Source organism: Myripristis murdjan, chromosome 7, assembly GCF_902150065.1.
Source record: "Myripristis murdjan chromosome 7, fMyrMur1.1, whole genome shotgun sequence".
Classification (NCBI taxonomy): Eukaryota; Metazoa; Chordata; class Actinopteri; order Holocentriformes; family Holocentridae; genus Myripristis; species Myripristis murdjan.
The window spans coordinates 27,147,969-27,162,872 of record NC_043986.1 but is presented as its reverse complement, the minus strand read 5'-3'; the positions used below and the strand labels follow the sequence as shown (position 1 = coordinate 27,162,872).

The window sequence follows — 14,904 nt, the reverse complement described above, 5'->3', positions numbered from 1 at the left end:
AAGAGAGGATGTAATTTCTATTGAAAAATGAAAATTGAGTGGCCAAAGTGTCTGTAATTGGCTGTAGTTGCCCTCAAACCCTGTCTTGAACACTGTCAATTTAATCACTTTTCAAATTTATGCTTACATTTCATGTTGATTCAGGTTAGTATTAAGTGTTAAGAAATATCTTGTTTATCTATCTCTGTAATGTTTGTAGATATTCCACATGAATTTCTTTAAGGTTTACAAATAATTTGGTAATCACTAACAAATACTATAGAAAAGTGTTATAATGTGTGTTATAATGATGGCTATTTGTTACCTTTGAAATTTGATCTGCTGCTGTTTAATTTGCTTTTAATGAAAAACTTTATAATGGTATAATGGTTGTAACAAACATTTTGGCAACCAATATTGTCATCATAGTTTGTGCTGAGTTCCTCTTTTAGCTCACAGACCTCAATAAAGACCTGTGTAAAATACTAATTTTCAGTTTAACAGAATTGTTTGTATTTCACACAACTTCTGTGTGAATGTGCTGAGCCAGAGATTGTACTTACTTTTTTTTTCAAGGTGCACAACATATTTCTTTATTTTTACATGTACTAAAAAACATGTTAGTGTTTATTTGTGTGTACAGCATCATACAGTACAGTTTACGATCTAAATACCACTAGAGGAATTCTGAGCAAACTTGCATATCTAATCACAAACATATACAGTTACTCTGTGATAAAAAAAAAAAAAATAAAAATACCACATACTATATATATTTTCCATACACTGACAACATGCATTACAAGGCCAACATAGTAATATACATATGTTTAGTGGAACATAGTAAGTTAAGAAACAGTGCAACTGTTTCATATTAACTCCTCAATTGAAAATAATCTACATAAAAATCTCCTTGAAGCAGCACTCAGTATAATACATAGGTTTATATAATAACAACAGCTTATGTTGTGAACAATATTAATTACATCTCAAGGTAGGCCTAAGAACAAGAACACCTCAAAAGATCAGGAGCCTGTTATAATATGTCAGAATGCAAAATCCAACACAAATCATAAATCCACTAGTGGCTATTGTAATATATTAGTCTGTAGGGTGTTGCATTCCTAAGGTTCACTCACAATATATGTTGTATAGTAGACATTTGTGTTGCACCCAGAACAGTCCCAGAGGGGCTGAAACTGACATTCAGTGGCATATGCTCTCATATTTTATAGTTGAGAAGAAGTGTTTACATCGGAGAACAGACACTAAAACACAATGCAGGTTAAAGCAAAGATGGAAAAGCGGTGTCTATCTACTGATGGACATTTAGTACCACTATAAGTGACAATTGAGGCCTCAGCTCTTCACTCATGTCACTCTTGAGCATTTATGAAACCAAGCATCTGTTGACTCTTCTTTGTTTCGGTCCACCTTCTCACATGGGCTAACAGGAAACCTTAACACTCTTGCATCATGTAAGAACCATAGATTACATTGCTGCTGTAAATGAGACACTAGGCACTTACTGCTGTATGTCTTTACATGCTGTTAAGTCTGTAGGAAGCTACAGATTACAGAACACAGCAGTCTGTAGCTCTGTTCTTAGATATTAGGCTGTTTCATCCTCTCTGCAGTTGCGCTGGAGGTGTTGTTGTTGCTGTCTTTTCCTTTCTCTGCTGTCTGTGGCTGTCCATTCTCCTGTGTCTTCTTTAACCAGTCCTTCTCCACATACGCTCCCACCTCTCCCACTGTGCACCTCTTCCCTGCATCCAGAGCCAGGAGTTTACTAAACATCTCCATGGCTTCAGGTGTGAACCTCCTCCACAAAGGAGGGACGTCCTCCTCAGCTGTAGGTTTCTCCTCCGTTCCGCACCAGTCTGCAAACTCCTGGTAGAAGTCATCTGAGTCCATGCAGCGTTCCCAGGGGAAGTAGCCCGTAAGGATGCAGAAGATGACCACCCCGAAGGCCCAGGTGTCCAGGCTGGGCTCCACGCTGAGCGGAGGGGCGGTCACTTCTTTCTGGCCCTCCAGCAGGGCCACGCCGCAAAGCTCTGGGGCCATGTAGGGCAGGGTTCCCGTGATAAAACTTATCAGGGTGCCCTTTTTCTGGGCCAGGCCGAAGTCAGCCAGCTTGACGCGGCAGCAGAGGCTGTCCAGCAGCAGGATGTTCTCCGGCTTGACATCACGGTGGACCAGGCCGTGGCTGTGGATGAACTCCAAAGCACTGGCGATCTGGAGGACACAACGTTTTACCGACGACTCTGGGATACCCACCTGAACATGAGAGGGGAGGGATAGGACTTCTTAGGTAGTTATCCTTCTATCTATCTAGGAACTTGTATTTTGAACAGCATACAGTGGTTCACTCTTGAGAACAAATAGTTAACATCATTTAGAACTTGTTCATCAAATTTTCATTAACTAGTTTGGTTGATTGTGCATTGCAAAACATATCAGTGTAAAATAAGCATGCTGTCATGAATATTTCCACTGTATCACCAAACTTGTCAATAGAATATATGACCACACTTTTTTTGACTGTCCAGTATTAATGAATCAGCTTAGTATAAACTTTGTATCAGTTGACTTTGGCATTTTATTCAATGTAGATACTTTATCAGTTGACTTTTAACTTTATATCAATCAATTAATCAGACTTTATTTGCATATCAATTTACATACAAACAAATGTAATGCAAAGGGCTTGACATAAGAGAGCAGAACATAAAAAACAGAGGAAACTGAAATAAATTGTTCAGTCAAACAGGAACATAGTAAAACAGGGGAAGTGCTATAATAAATCTCCAAAATTTGAACTGAAAGGAAAGGAAGGAAACACTAGAGGCAAGATTAAGTCCAATGACAAAAAGGATAAAAACTTAATGTTATGTGAAATTGCATTACATTAAAATGTATTTTACAGAAAATGAATACTGTAATTTTTTGTAGTTAAGATGTACATAATTAAATAGAGAGGTTTAACAGCACTGTGCTGTACATTTCTCTAAAACTCATCAAATTATGTGCTTTTAGCAGCACAAAATATACATTTCATCATACATTCATACATTATGGTTAGGATTTTACAGCACTTTCAAAATAAGGGGCAAATAAGCATGAGCTTGTCAAATGACATGGCGTTTGGCTTGAGGGCCCTAAATTGGGAGGCCCTAGGTCAGATTCATACCAAGTTGATACAAAAATTATACTAGGTTGAATATCAACATTAGACAGTCCAAATAAAGTGTCAACAAACACTCATGTGGACTCACCTTAGGCTGAATGACAGCAAACAGGTCTCGGCCAATGACAAGCTCCTGGGCAAAGCCATAGTGCTCATTAGACTGGAAGGCAATGCCAAAGAGGCCCACAATGCAGGGGTGGCAGGACAGGTGTAAGGAGATGCAGTATTCCCTCAGGAAGCCCTGCAGCTTAGTTGACGCTTTGGGCATCACTTTCAAGGCCATGGGAGTCCCTGCACATCAGCCACACTCAATTTTGGCAATTGCTATTGTTGTGTTTTTCCATGCACACCTCCTTTGTCTCAATGAATTAAAGATAAATAAGTATCTGAAGTAAAACAACAGAATCAGATAACAATATCAAATCATACACGTGTACATTTTCATCACACCGTGTCTTGAACCTTGCTGAACTCTCCCACGTCACCTCCCACTGCTGCCTGCACATCACCGCTGGCTGCCAGGCCATTATTCAACCCCACACACCAGCCTGAGCTCTGTGCTCTGACAGTAACACACACTTGGCTCTTCCTTCTCTATATCGGCCCGGTCATCGCTGCACCTGGTGTTGACTCTTTCCCCCTGCTGGCGCGCTATAGGCTGAATGACATTTAAGGCTGCCAGTCCACTCACAACGGTCTCTTCCTATCCCTCTTTTTCCTGTCATCTTCTCTAGAAATACCTGATGGGGCCTTCTACCCACTGAATCATATTCCCTCTCCTTAATTTGTTGTATTTGCCCTAAAATCCTTTCTTAATGTGTGTGTTTCCCAGCACTTCACTTCACACTTCACACTTCACTCTTACACAGTCATGGGAATATTGTCTCTGCATTGTGGCTCTGACCCCTCTGCGTCTCACATTTGTTTGCATGCCATTTTTTTGACAGTACTTGATAGCAGAAGAGGTGCCACCGACCTTTCTAAAGGAGCAGTGTTTAACTGTTTAATATATAAATTTGGACTGGGCAGCTTCTGAAATACCACTGCACCACTTTTTTTGTCTTCATTTGTAGTGCTACATGCTCCCTGAGTTTGCTCCTTGAGTTTGAATTTCTGTAAGTGGTGCTCTTTGTCACGGTGCCTTTCGCTGCGCATTAACTACCCAGCAGTTCATACTCCAAACAAAATACTTCATGATCTGATAGTAATGATAACTCAATATTGTGTTATACGCCTTAGCAACAGAGAGAGCAAAACATTTATTTATGTGGACATGCTGCAGATTTTTATTTTAGAATTAGTTTGTAATATGAGAGATTTAAAAGAAAAGAAAAGAAAGTGCGAGTACAGTCGTACCCCTGCAGCGATGTGTGACCAGCAGCACCTTGCCGTATTTCCCCCGGCCGATCTCCTTGATGATGTTGAAGTGCTCCTGGATCTCCAGGTGACTGAGGCTCTGAGCCGTCAGCTCCATCAGCTCATCGATCAGGCTGCCATCAGCAAGACCCAGCTCAATCATCTGAAAGACGACAAAAATGACAGGTTTTTCTCAAATTGCAAATGCATGATTCAAATATATTTATTATGAATTTATGTAAAATTACCCTCACAGTATAAAGTCTGTTTTTAGAAAGTTTAGGGGATCAAAAAAACAAAAACAAACAAACAAACAAACAAACAAAACCCTGATAAATAAAACATTTGGTTAACCTTTAAGCAAAACTGAACTGTGGTTATGTGTTGGGCTGTATAGTTACTTAGGTGTTATATGAGTCCACAAGGTGGTGAAATATCCTCATTAGCTGTGTGCCTCCCTAGTCTGCTAATCCACAATACTGTATTTGTGTCTCTCCATTCACTTACATAGCTCACCAAAAGCAGTCATAAACTTCCACTTTTAGTACATAAATGAACACAAACAAAGCAGATTATGCAAATACTCTATTAAAAAGCAGAAGTCCAAGTTGCATTTTTTCATGTAATTATAGTTACAGTTACAGTTCATGTAATTACAGAAAGCACTTATCAGTGCAAAGTTACTGTGCTGACACCTGCATACACTACCTGCCGCATCTATTTTATAACTCATATAGAAAAAAATTTCTACAACAAAAATTGGTACTGGAATTTATTGCTTTTTATTCTGACGTAAACGCTGTTGGTATTGTTCAGGTTGGTTTATGGGATAAAAGTAATAATTTTGGAGCTCTTTTGCCACATTATGGAAGTGAATGGAAAAATAGAAATACAGTATTGTGGATTAGCAGACCAGAGGAGCACAATGAAACTAATGAAGATATTTCACCACCATTTGGTACTCATCTAACACTCTCAACTCAATGCTCTATCATTTCAATTTTTTTTTCATTCTTTAATCGAAAAAAGGCAATATTACCAGAAAATATAAATACTCATATCTCATAACTCCCCAAAAAATCTGTATCAAACAATAAAACTGATGAGAAAAAGTTAACTGATCCTTTCAGTCCACATAAAGTAGGCTAACAAAGAAAAAGATGAAGATATAAGAAAAAGATGCATATGGATATCTATCTTCACATAAGACATTATTGCATTAATATATTTACATGTTTAGAAATATCACATTTTGCTGCTACCAGAAGAATTACACAAAATATTTAGAGTACTGTACTTCTCAGAATGCTTTCCATGCGCTGTACACTAAAATGTTTTATTACATACTATAATTGTCTGAAACTCAATTTTTATGTCATCACCACACGTTGGTATTACTCACAAAATAATTTAGTGCTAGAAATACTTCATAGTGCAGGAGGTGTTAAAGACATTTTCATGATTGCATGAGTGTTTCAGATGCTCTGAATCGATGCTGCTTCAGACTAAAATAAAACATTAAGACCTGGTTGAACAACTGTGTAATTTCTCAAATGCCAGTGTAAATGTGCACATGCTTTCTCATTCCAACAACTGTACATGTATTCATGCTGTACAATGCATGTTTTTTTGTTTTGTTTTGTTTTGTTTTGTTTTATTTTGTTTTGTTTTGTTTTGTTTTGTTTATTTGTTTGTTTTGTGCTATTAAAGTTGAATTACAACTTTTATTTGATAAGATTGGCATTTTAAAATTGAAATGAATAAAATTCTTTGAGAGAAGAAAAGAAAATAAAAAGAGAAAAATCGCTTAGTCTATGATTTGCCCTTAATATGCTTGACTATTGCATCAAACATTTTGAGCACTCATGGCTCCCTCTTTACAATACTTGATTTCATCTGAATTGTCATGCAGTTACTTTGAAACAATACTGACACATGCAGGACAGGAACAGCAAAAGAGTCGCAGTTACTGACATATGAATGAACTTGATCCTATAGTATTTTTAGAACAATAAACTGTGTCAAAAGCAAAGCATTCAAATCCATATTTTGTGATCCACCCTTTCAAAATAGGACTAATAGCTGTAGTAATAACAGTAGTGGTGGTGTTTGATATTATTTGATAATTCAGGATTTATGACTCTCCGGTCTTACCTTGTCACACTTGTCACTTGTGTTCCCGGTGCAGTCAGTGGAGTCTGAAAAGAGGCGATTTAAACACACACAATAGCTCACACTTGTTCACATACAACTGAGCGTACAGCCGACATGAATGTGGTTAATTGCAAAAATGCTGTAGTACTGGAGGTTGAATGTGCGTCCGTCCTCCAGCTTGGCTGCTGCTGCATGGATCGGCGTGGAGAGTGGACTTGGGACAGGAGCAGGAGAGCTGGAATAGCCTTTGCCTGCCCGGCACTCTGCTCAGCTCTAAACTGCTGGGATAGGGACTTAGTCAGAGCCCACTTTGACAGCTGATTACAGGCTGCGTCTGCAAAAGGGCACTCAAACACACACACACACACACACACACACACACACACGCACGCACACACACACACACACACACACACACATACATATAAATGCACGCACACATGCACATGCACGCACGCACACATGCACACACGGCCACACAAACATACTCATTCAAGTTCATGATTCTTTATAAGGCACCTTAGCTGTGCTTGGAAGATTAAAGGATCTGTCACTGCTGAATATGCACATGCACAAACACACATACACACGCACATAAACACACATTCACACACACCCAGAAGGCACAGATATACAGCTCCTGCAGGTTCCAAGTGTCTGCGTACTCATACCATGATCCGTACATTTGCCCCCAGTGATCTCAGTGCTCCCTGCTATGCATCTGCAAATACTGCATGTGATTGCATTTAACATAGCAGTCATGCATGGCCCTTGGAGCATGGACACTAGATCCTCACCAGGCCTACTGGCACATGTCAGCCTTAATAACAATTGTAACCCACATAAAATGATAAAAACATCATGTACAGCTGCATCACAGGGGAAATATTAGTGGCTGCTGTATGGAGGAGCACTGAGCTATTCTTTCTAATATCATTTTAAGTGCAATAAAACATTTTATTTTAAAACTTTTTGCAAGTATTTGTTTCTATAGTAATAGCAGCCCAGGAAATGCTTGCATGGTAGAACTTCAACAACATAGATTTGATACTCTGATTAGATTAGTACACACTGTACCCCCACTAAACACATACACACACACACACACAGGGCCCCTGCAACGCTGTGGTTTCACTGTCAGTTCTGAGGTAAGTAGGACTGGTTACTTCCTAAAGCAAAATGCTCTTTCTCTCAGTCGGTGATGATCATGTGTAAGAGGGTTAGCGGGTCACTGAAATGTTGTACATTACAGGTGCATTATGAAAAATTGTAAAGATGAAGATCCTTTTGATAGATAGATAGATAGATCCAGTCCTGTGTTGCAGCAGCAATTCACATAAAAGACACACAAACCTTAGAAAAACACGCAGTGAGCTGTGTGTGTATTAATTACAAAATATATGCATATATGAAAAGCTACCATACTAAATAAAATTAGTAGAATAAAAAAGTAGAAACATAGTCTGTGAATACAAAATATGTGTAAATATATCTATCTATCTATGTGTATATACACACATTTTTGTCAGCTGAGTTTAATGGTTCTCAGTTAAATCTATCCTAAGCTGTTTTGTGTAGAGCACCTCTATATCAGAACTCCTTAAAGAGTCTCCCTGCTCTGATTCAGGGGTAACACGTGAAGGCAAGGTTGACTGGCAGTTTTTTTTTTTTTTTTTTTTATTCTTCCTCCACCTGTTTTAGCAACTTCAACTGGAACCACAACATTAATCTTCTCTTTCAATAAAAGTGCCAAATTCAGCAAAATTACAAGTGAAGAAGTGAACACGTGACCCAGTTTAAGATGTTTTACAGTGTTTGACAAATAAAATAATGTGGCCACTCAGTTCTATACCAACATCCAACTTGTTGCCTCGGCCTGGCACCGGTGTGGTTTCATAGAGAGCGGCTGAAACACATCCAGTATCGACCCAGTGGGAGTCTTAGCCGCATGGCCCTGAACTGGAAGCCATGAATGCACTCAAGCCGTGGCACTCATACAGACAAACCCCCTGGGGTGCCAGCTACAACATGGGCAGACCTAAAGAGAGTGTTGTAGTCTGTACATATGTGTGTATATATGTGTGTGTAGCTGCTTGTCAGCCTGTGTTTCACTTACTGTGTACTCACTCAACACTGCGACCCCTGGAAGTTATTCTGGGGGCACCAGAGTCCACGTCAGTGGGACTAATGATACACGGAAACAGATACTTTGGTGTTTTTGCCTCCCTGGCTGTGCTGGGTTGAGGTGGGTTAATGAGATGTCAGTCACAACAAAACATGCACAGCAATTTTACTAATCAGGGATTTGGGTGAGCAGCATAAAACATCTTTGATTCGATGTAACTAACTGGGGCAACTGTGATCTGAACGGTGAGATGCTGAGAACGGGTGAACTTTAACATGGAATTAGGTCATGGCCTTGAGAGTTTCAGATGAGCTCATCATAGTCCACGTGTGCTCAATGTCTGTGCCAGCGTGGGATCCATGATTTTGATTATGTTATGGAGCGTTTCGGTGATGGTGATCATCATGTTACCCTGTCACCACTGACACTGAGCCATGTCATGTTGGGGATCTTTTACATCCCAGGAGGGTGTAGAACAGTCTTGGGGGCGCCAGACAGGGTCCATCCCAACTTCCCGATCCATCACTACCGCCACCATCCCAAGAGTCTGTCAGGAATGGAATTACAGAGCTGTGTGGAGCACAGGCTGAGTTTTCACTGCTCGGTTGGCCATCATTTTGACACCAATTAGTTAGAGTTAGGGAGATACTTCATACGTTTTAGTGTCAGTTGTTACAGTGCTGTGGCTTTGTTGAGAAAAGTACATCTTTTCCTTATTCTCACTCTCCTCCTCAGTTCATAGGCACCACGGAAACTGTTTAACAGATTTGATCTACCGATGAAAATGAAGCCATAGCTAGCCACTTCCAAAACAAACTGGGGGGGAATCTCAAATCTAGCTGGTGATTCACTATTTCCACTCCCATGTCATGGAAAATACACCAGGGGCAAATACGTTGATGTTTCCAAACCATTATCTGTTTTCCACTCAGAACGCTATGCTTAATTCAGCAGAGAATCAGCTATGATGCACAGAAATTTAGTGTGACGGAAAATGAAGTACAACGCTTACTGCACAAGGCTCTGTTTATCAACCGGTTTATATGTTCGTCTTAATCCTTAGAATTGCAAGAAACACTTTGAGGGCCGTCTAACTTCTCTGATAGGTTCATGTTTACATGTCTTAAGTTTACATATGTGCAATTGTGACTCCAAACTGCCTGTTCTGTAGCAGCATCATATGGATACTCCTTTCACGTCTCTAAAAAAAAAAAAACCTTTTGGATAGTTCACACACTTCACAGAACTGAACTTTGATTTAAGTAAACAGCCAAGTGTGACTTTTGTTACAGCAAGAGATATAGCATGGGCAGAGATTTTATTAGGGTGTTGTGTTACTGTATGCGATATTGTGTTGTACTTAATTGTATTGTATAGTAATGTAAGTTATGCAGAATGACAAACAGCAAGTGCTTTGAGCAGTATATTGCCTACAAGCTGCATGTCTCACACAGCTGTTCTGAACAACAGCCAAATCGACTGGAAGCTGGACGACACATGACATTTAGTGCAAGTCTTGCGACGTGCGGTGAATGTTAAGACAGAGAATTTTAGCCCTGTGAGAAATGACATTAACATGTCATCATTTCCAAAAGTGTTCCTCTTATCAGAGACAGTATCTGACAGCTGTTCTGAACTTTAGCCAAGCCGTTAATGTGAGATTGTGACTTTACACTTTCCACACATGCAGACTGGCTCAGTGTCAGTCATTAGCTGGTTTACCGACATTTTCTGTTTTATGAGGTTCCATGTCTAGTGTGTGTGTGTGTGTGTGTGTGTGTGTGTGTGTGTTTGATGTGTGCATGCGTCATCCTCTGCAAGACATGCACAAATACATAAATTACTGATGAATATAGTCATGCACAGACATAGGTTGTAAGCACCTGTGGTGTGAAAACAGATTTATTAATTGTTAGCGCTAATGATTCCAAGTATAGGGTTCTTGGACGTGAGAAACTGCAGCTTGACGGTCCAAGTCTCGGTAACAGATGGTGATCTTGTACTTCTCTCTTTCACACTGTTTCTCTATCTCACTCACACACCCACATACACACGCGCACACCCACACAAATGAGTACATGTATCAATAAAATGCACACACAACATCTCCACACACATACACATGTGCACATCAATATTCCAAATTGCACTTCAGCTATTGCATTGACATTAGATTCTAGGTTTAGAGTTCAAAATTCATCATTATAATCATCATCATCATCATTATCATATTGGAATGAAACAGCCACACAGACTGATATCACATTTAATATCTGACACATTGGTGTGCCTAAGATATTTACCTCATCTGCTGACCACAGCATGATTCCAGTATGGGCTCAGAAACATAGCACGATAGCAAAATATCAATCATTTGCACAACTCAAGGATAATTTTTTAGTCTTATAATTCCAACCACAAACAAGCAAAGGCATCTTTTTTTTTTTTTTTTCTAGATACCTTAGGCACAGTCATACAAACCCTAAGAAGTAATATTACTGCCTGCCTGGTGGAAGCAGATAAGAAAATTGATCAAATCTACTTGTGAGCTACAGAAAGCTTCAAAAGAGGATGGTCTTTTCAATGAGGGTGTATTTTAAAAAGAAAAATGTAGCATAAGTGCAAGACAGGGGTGATTACATAAAGCTTTATATGACCAAAAAGAACAAAATACCAAAGAATAGACTCTGTGCAAAAGCTCTCACTGGAGGCATACTGTTGGAACCACAATACTCTCAAAGGCTGCCAGCAGATTTGCAGGCAAGTAAAATGTTGCGCTGCTTCAAAATTGCCCCCAGAATCTCTTTAATGCAAAAGATGCATGTTCAGAATGCAGTGTGCACCGAGTGACTATGGTTAGGTTGAATGGGAATGGCAACAGAAGTCGTAATGAGAGGTAATTGGAGATGGCTCAGTATTGCAGTGAATGTAATGTACTACAGAATACCTCCAATGCCTGTCACACAAATAAATTTTGAAGGTACTTCTTGTATACTTGGTGTTACTTGCTCGCCTGGTCAGACATGAGGGAGGAAGCTACTGGTCTTAATATAGAAAGGTTAGTAAGCCGACGGAGTGAAGGAATGGGGGTTACAGCAGTGCTAGTGTTGATGGAGAGGGTGAAGACAGGCCGCAGAGATACAGTTTCAGATTGACATGTCGTTCCCGAGTAAGAGCCTTCTATCTAAAAGAGTCACGCCACTGAACGAACTTGTACCCCAGCACCGTAAGTCCCGATGGTCCCTGCCAGAACGTTCAATCGGGTACTTTTACAAGCCAATACGAGAGTTTGGATCAAATTTTAGCCGCAAAATGAAATAGGATGTCAGATGTCAGGAAGAAACCATGGGTAGCGATGGGAATTGAAGAGGTTTCACATCTTCCTGCTGTCGCAACTGCCTTAAGTAAAGGGCTCTACCCCCTGTTGCCTGACACCCTGTGGGACATTTGGTTCCTGTCCTCCCTCTGGTGATGTATAGACAGTCAGAGGACCTCTGGGTCATGAACTCAAATGTGTAGAATAGTCACGGACATGGCTGCAATGAGGTGTGATATCTGTATCGTCCAATCATATCTAAAGGCAACGACACAGAAATAGGTAGGATAGAACGAACGTCAGGGATAGCGCCATAAAAATACGGAGAGGGTTGAAGTTCTTGACCAAGTGCAACATGTAGCTGTAGCACATGTTGCTAGTGTGTCTACAGCACATAAATTTTATGTTATTAAAGGTTGTGGCAATAATAGACCTTACATATAAAAGTAGAGCATGGTTCATGCCCTTCTTCTGCAGTGCTAACCCTAACCCCAAGATGAAATGTTTGGAAAATCCTGCAGTACAACAAAAACAAGTGCTGCTTTTTTTTTTTTTTTTTTTTTAAGGGATTTTTTTAAGGATCCAAGATGTGGAAAGTGTTGAATGAAATACGAAGATTTGGAGTTACATATCACAAGAGGACTATGTATTTATTTATTTATTTTATTTTTTTACATTGTCAACGATAAATTCTCGCTGACATTTTTGCTGAAGATAGGTGTAGGGTTTGGATACATCTGCGTTGGTTATGTTGCTCTGCATGCCACTTCTAGCTGAAGTACTTCTACGGCGACACCCCTCCTAAAACCTGAATGTGACAAATGACAAATTGAGCTGTGAGAACAGCACAGGTGTCTGGACAGAGAAAGATACGATGACTGGTGGACTAAGCCCTGCTGAGGTTATAAATGTTATGTTCAGGATGCATGTTTTATGATGCCCCGTGTTCCCGCCAAGACAAATATCAAACAATGGAATGAGGAGCAATGGCCGACGGAGTCACACCAGAGTCACGTTACAAAGCAAACCGCAGAGGCACGGCGGATCACTCTCACTCTCTCGCACGGCTCCTCTCCCACCTCCCTCCATTTTTTTTTCCATCTGGTGAATCCAAAACAGCGCCCACACAATGCTGTACCCTCAGTCCGACTCAAGGCCCCGAGGCTAGTGTTAATTGGGATAATTGTGAGGTATGAGCCCGCGCCACCGCTATGCCCGTCCAGTTATTCCTAACATGGGGTAACAGGGTGGCACAAAGATTCCTCAGAGATTTTACAGGGAGCAGAGCTTTGTAAATGTATCCCAGCACAGTACTGTGGGACCCTAATCCCCCCGCAGGACTTCCAAGTTGCTGGTTACAGTGTGTTGTGTTGTGTCAACAAATACTGTTATAGTGGAGTCGTGTCTTGTCTGATGCTGTGGATCTCTCAGAATAGCTTCATGGTAGTTGTTACACAATATTTTGGACAGTGGTGGCAATTCATCTTTGACACATTTGAGTGTAATTTTGCTGAAACTATTACCTAGAAATTCTACCTTTGTTATTTGATCTTGAATAATTTAGTAACTGATACTGGGAGCTGAAGGTCTTATATACACCATTCATTCTCAATATATTTCCCAGCATGGCCTAATGATAGGGGTGCTATTTTTACGCTTTTTCAAGGCCAAATATTGTTGTCAAATACAGTTGAGATGCTCATTCTTGAGATAATTGCAATCAGATTTCCACAACGTGAACATCAAGCTTTGTTTGTTGAGTTGTTTTCATATTGACCAGTAACCACCAAAGTCAGCTTCATAGGAAAATACCAGTCCAATTTTCACTTTTCATCATAGGTTGTGATAGGTAATCTGCAATGATTAGCGTTATAAGTGTATACAGAAAATATTTTGGTGGTATAGACATCAAGGCTAAGTCAGCCCAGTTCACTCCCATTCATGTTCAAAATATGTGAAAAACGGCTCCATGAAAGTTCAGAGTTGTTATACATAGGTTATTTGATCTTGTGAATATTTGAATATATTATCCAGCCATTTAATGAAAAAACCTAGGACAAATTGCAAGAGAAGCAAACTGAATTCAAAAGCTGATTACACACACAAAGACAAGAAAAAAAAGTCAATTACAAGTTCTTTGAATTATTCTGTTTACACATATATATCACACATTATCTGATTGTGCTTTCTAGTTTAGCTGTAAGGAACATGTTTCCTTTTTTTGAAGTGCAGCTGTAAGCCAATCACAGAGCTCCAGTATACTTGGGTTCTGCCCTCTGAGCTGTCATTCACAACCACTCACAAAAAAGGTATGCACCTGAAAAATAGTTAATTTGAAAAACACATGTTTGAATGGATTTACGGTTATTTTGGTGAAAGTTCATGGCGACTGCATATTCAGAAGATGGCATTACCTTTGTAGCAACTTTGAATGTTTTTTTTTTTTTTTTTCTCACATAAATAGTGAGTGAACTGGGGTAACTTAGCCTTGACTTGTGATATGATCACAACTGTGAATAATAAGTCAAAACTGAACCAGAGCGACCCTTTAACAACCGCACCATCAACTCCATAAATCCATTTTGTGTCTAACAAAGAGAGAGTCTGTATGACCCCTTTACGCTTTGGTTTCCACTCCTATGGCCAGAGCACTGTGACCATGTTTATTCACATCTCTAAAACAGTGTGTGTCGCTTCACTGAATATTTATAGCATGGGATGTCTGCGGTTTACAAGCTCTGGTAATGAAGTGTAAAGAGCAGTGAGCGAGGTCATGATGACACGTTG

General features: G+C 39.8%; 1 protein-coding gene across 1 annotated transcript; it reads right to left on the bottom strand.

Moving 5' to 3' along the window:
• Positions 1-1,584: 1,584 nt before the first annotated feature.
• Positions 1,585-4,685, bottom strand: LOC115361448 (serine/threonine-protein kinase SBK1). Its single transcript, XM_030054818.1, has 3 exons — positions 4,523-4,685; positions 3,255-3,457; positions 1,585-2,256 (listed from the first exon to the last, which is right to left on the bottom strand). The coding sequence occupies exons 1-3, from the start codon at positions 4,683-4,685 to the stop codon at positions 1,585-1,587; spliced, it is 1,038 nt and encodes a 345-aa protein (XP_029910678.1).
• Between the last annotated feature and the right edge of the window lie 10,219 nt (positions 4,686-14,904).

Bases quoted from the DNA above. Each gene is read 5' to 3' on its own strand.
- LOC115361448 (XM_030054818.1), bottom strand. From the start codon at position 4,685: ATGATTGAGCTGGGTCTTGCTGATGGCAGCCTGATCGATGAGCTGATG. The intron at 3,458-4,522 runs GTACGACTGTAC...GCTGATGTGCAG, and splicing joins GGTCACACATCGCTGCAGGG to GGACTCCCATGGCCTTGAAA. The intron at 2,257-3,254 runs GTGAGTCCACAT...TCTCATGTTCAG, and splicing joins TTGCTGTCATTCAGCCTAAG to GTGGGTATCCCAGAGTCGTC.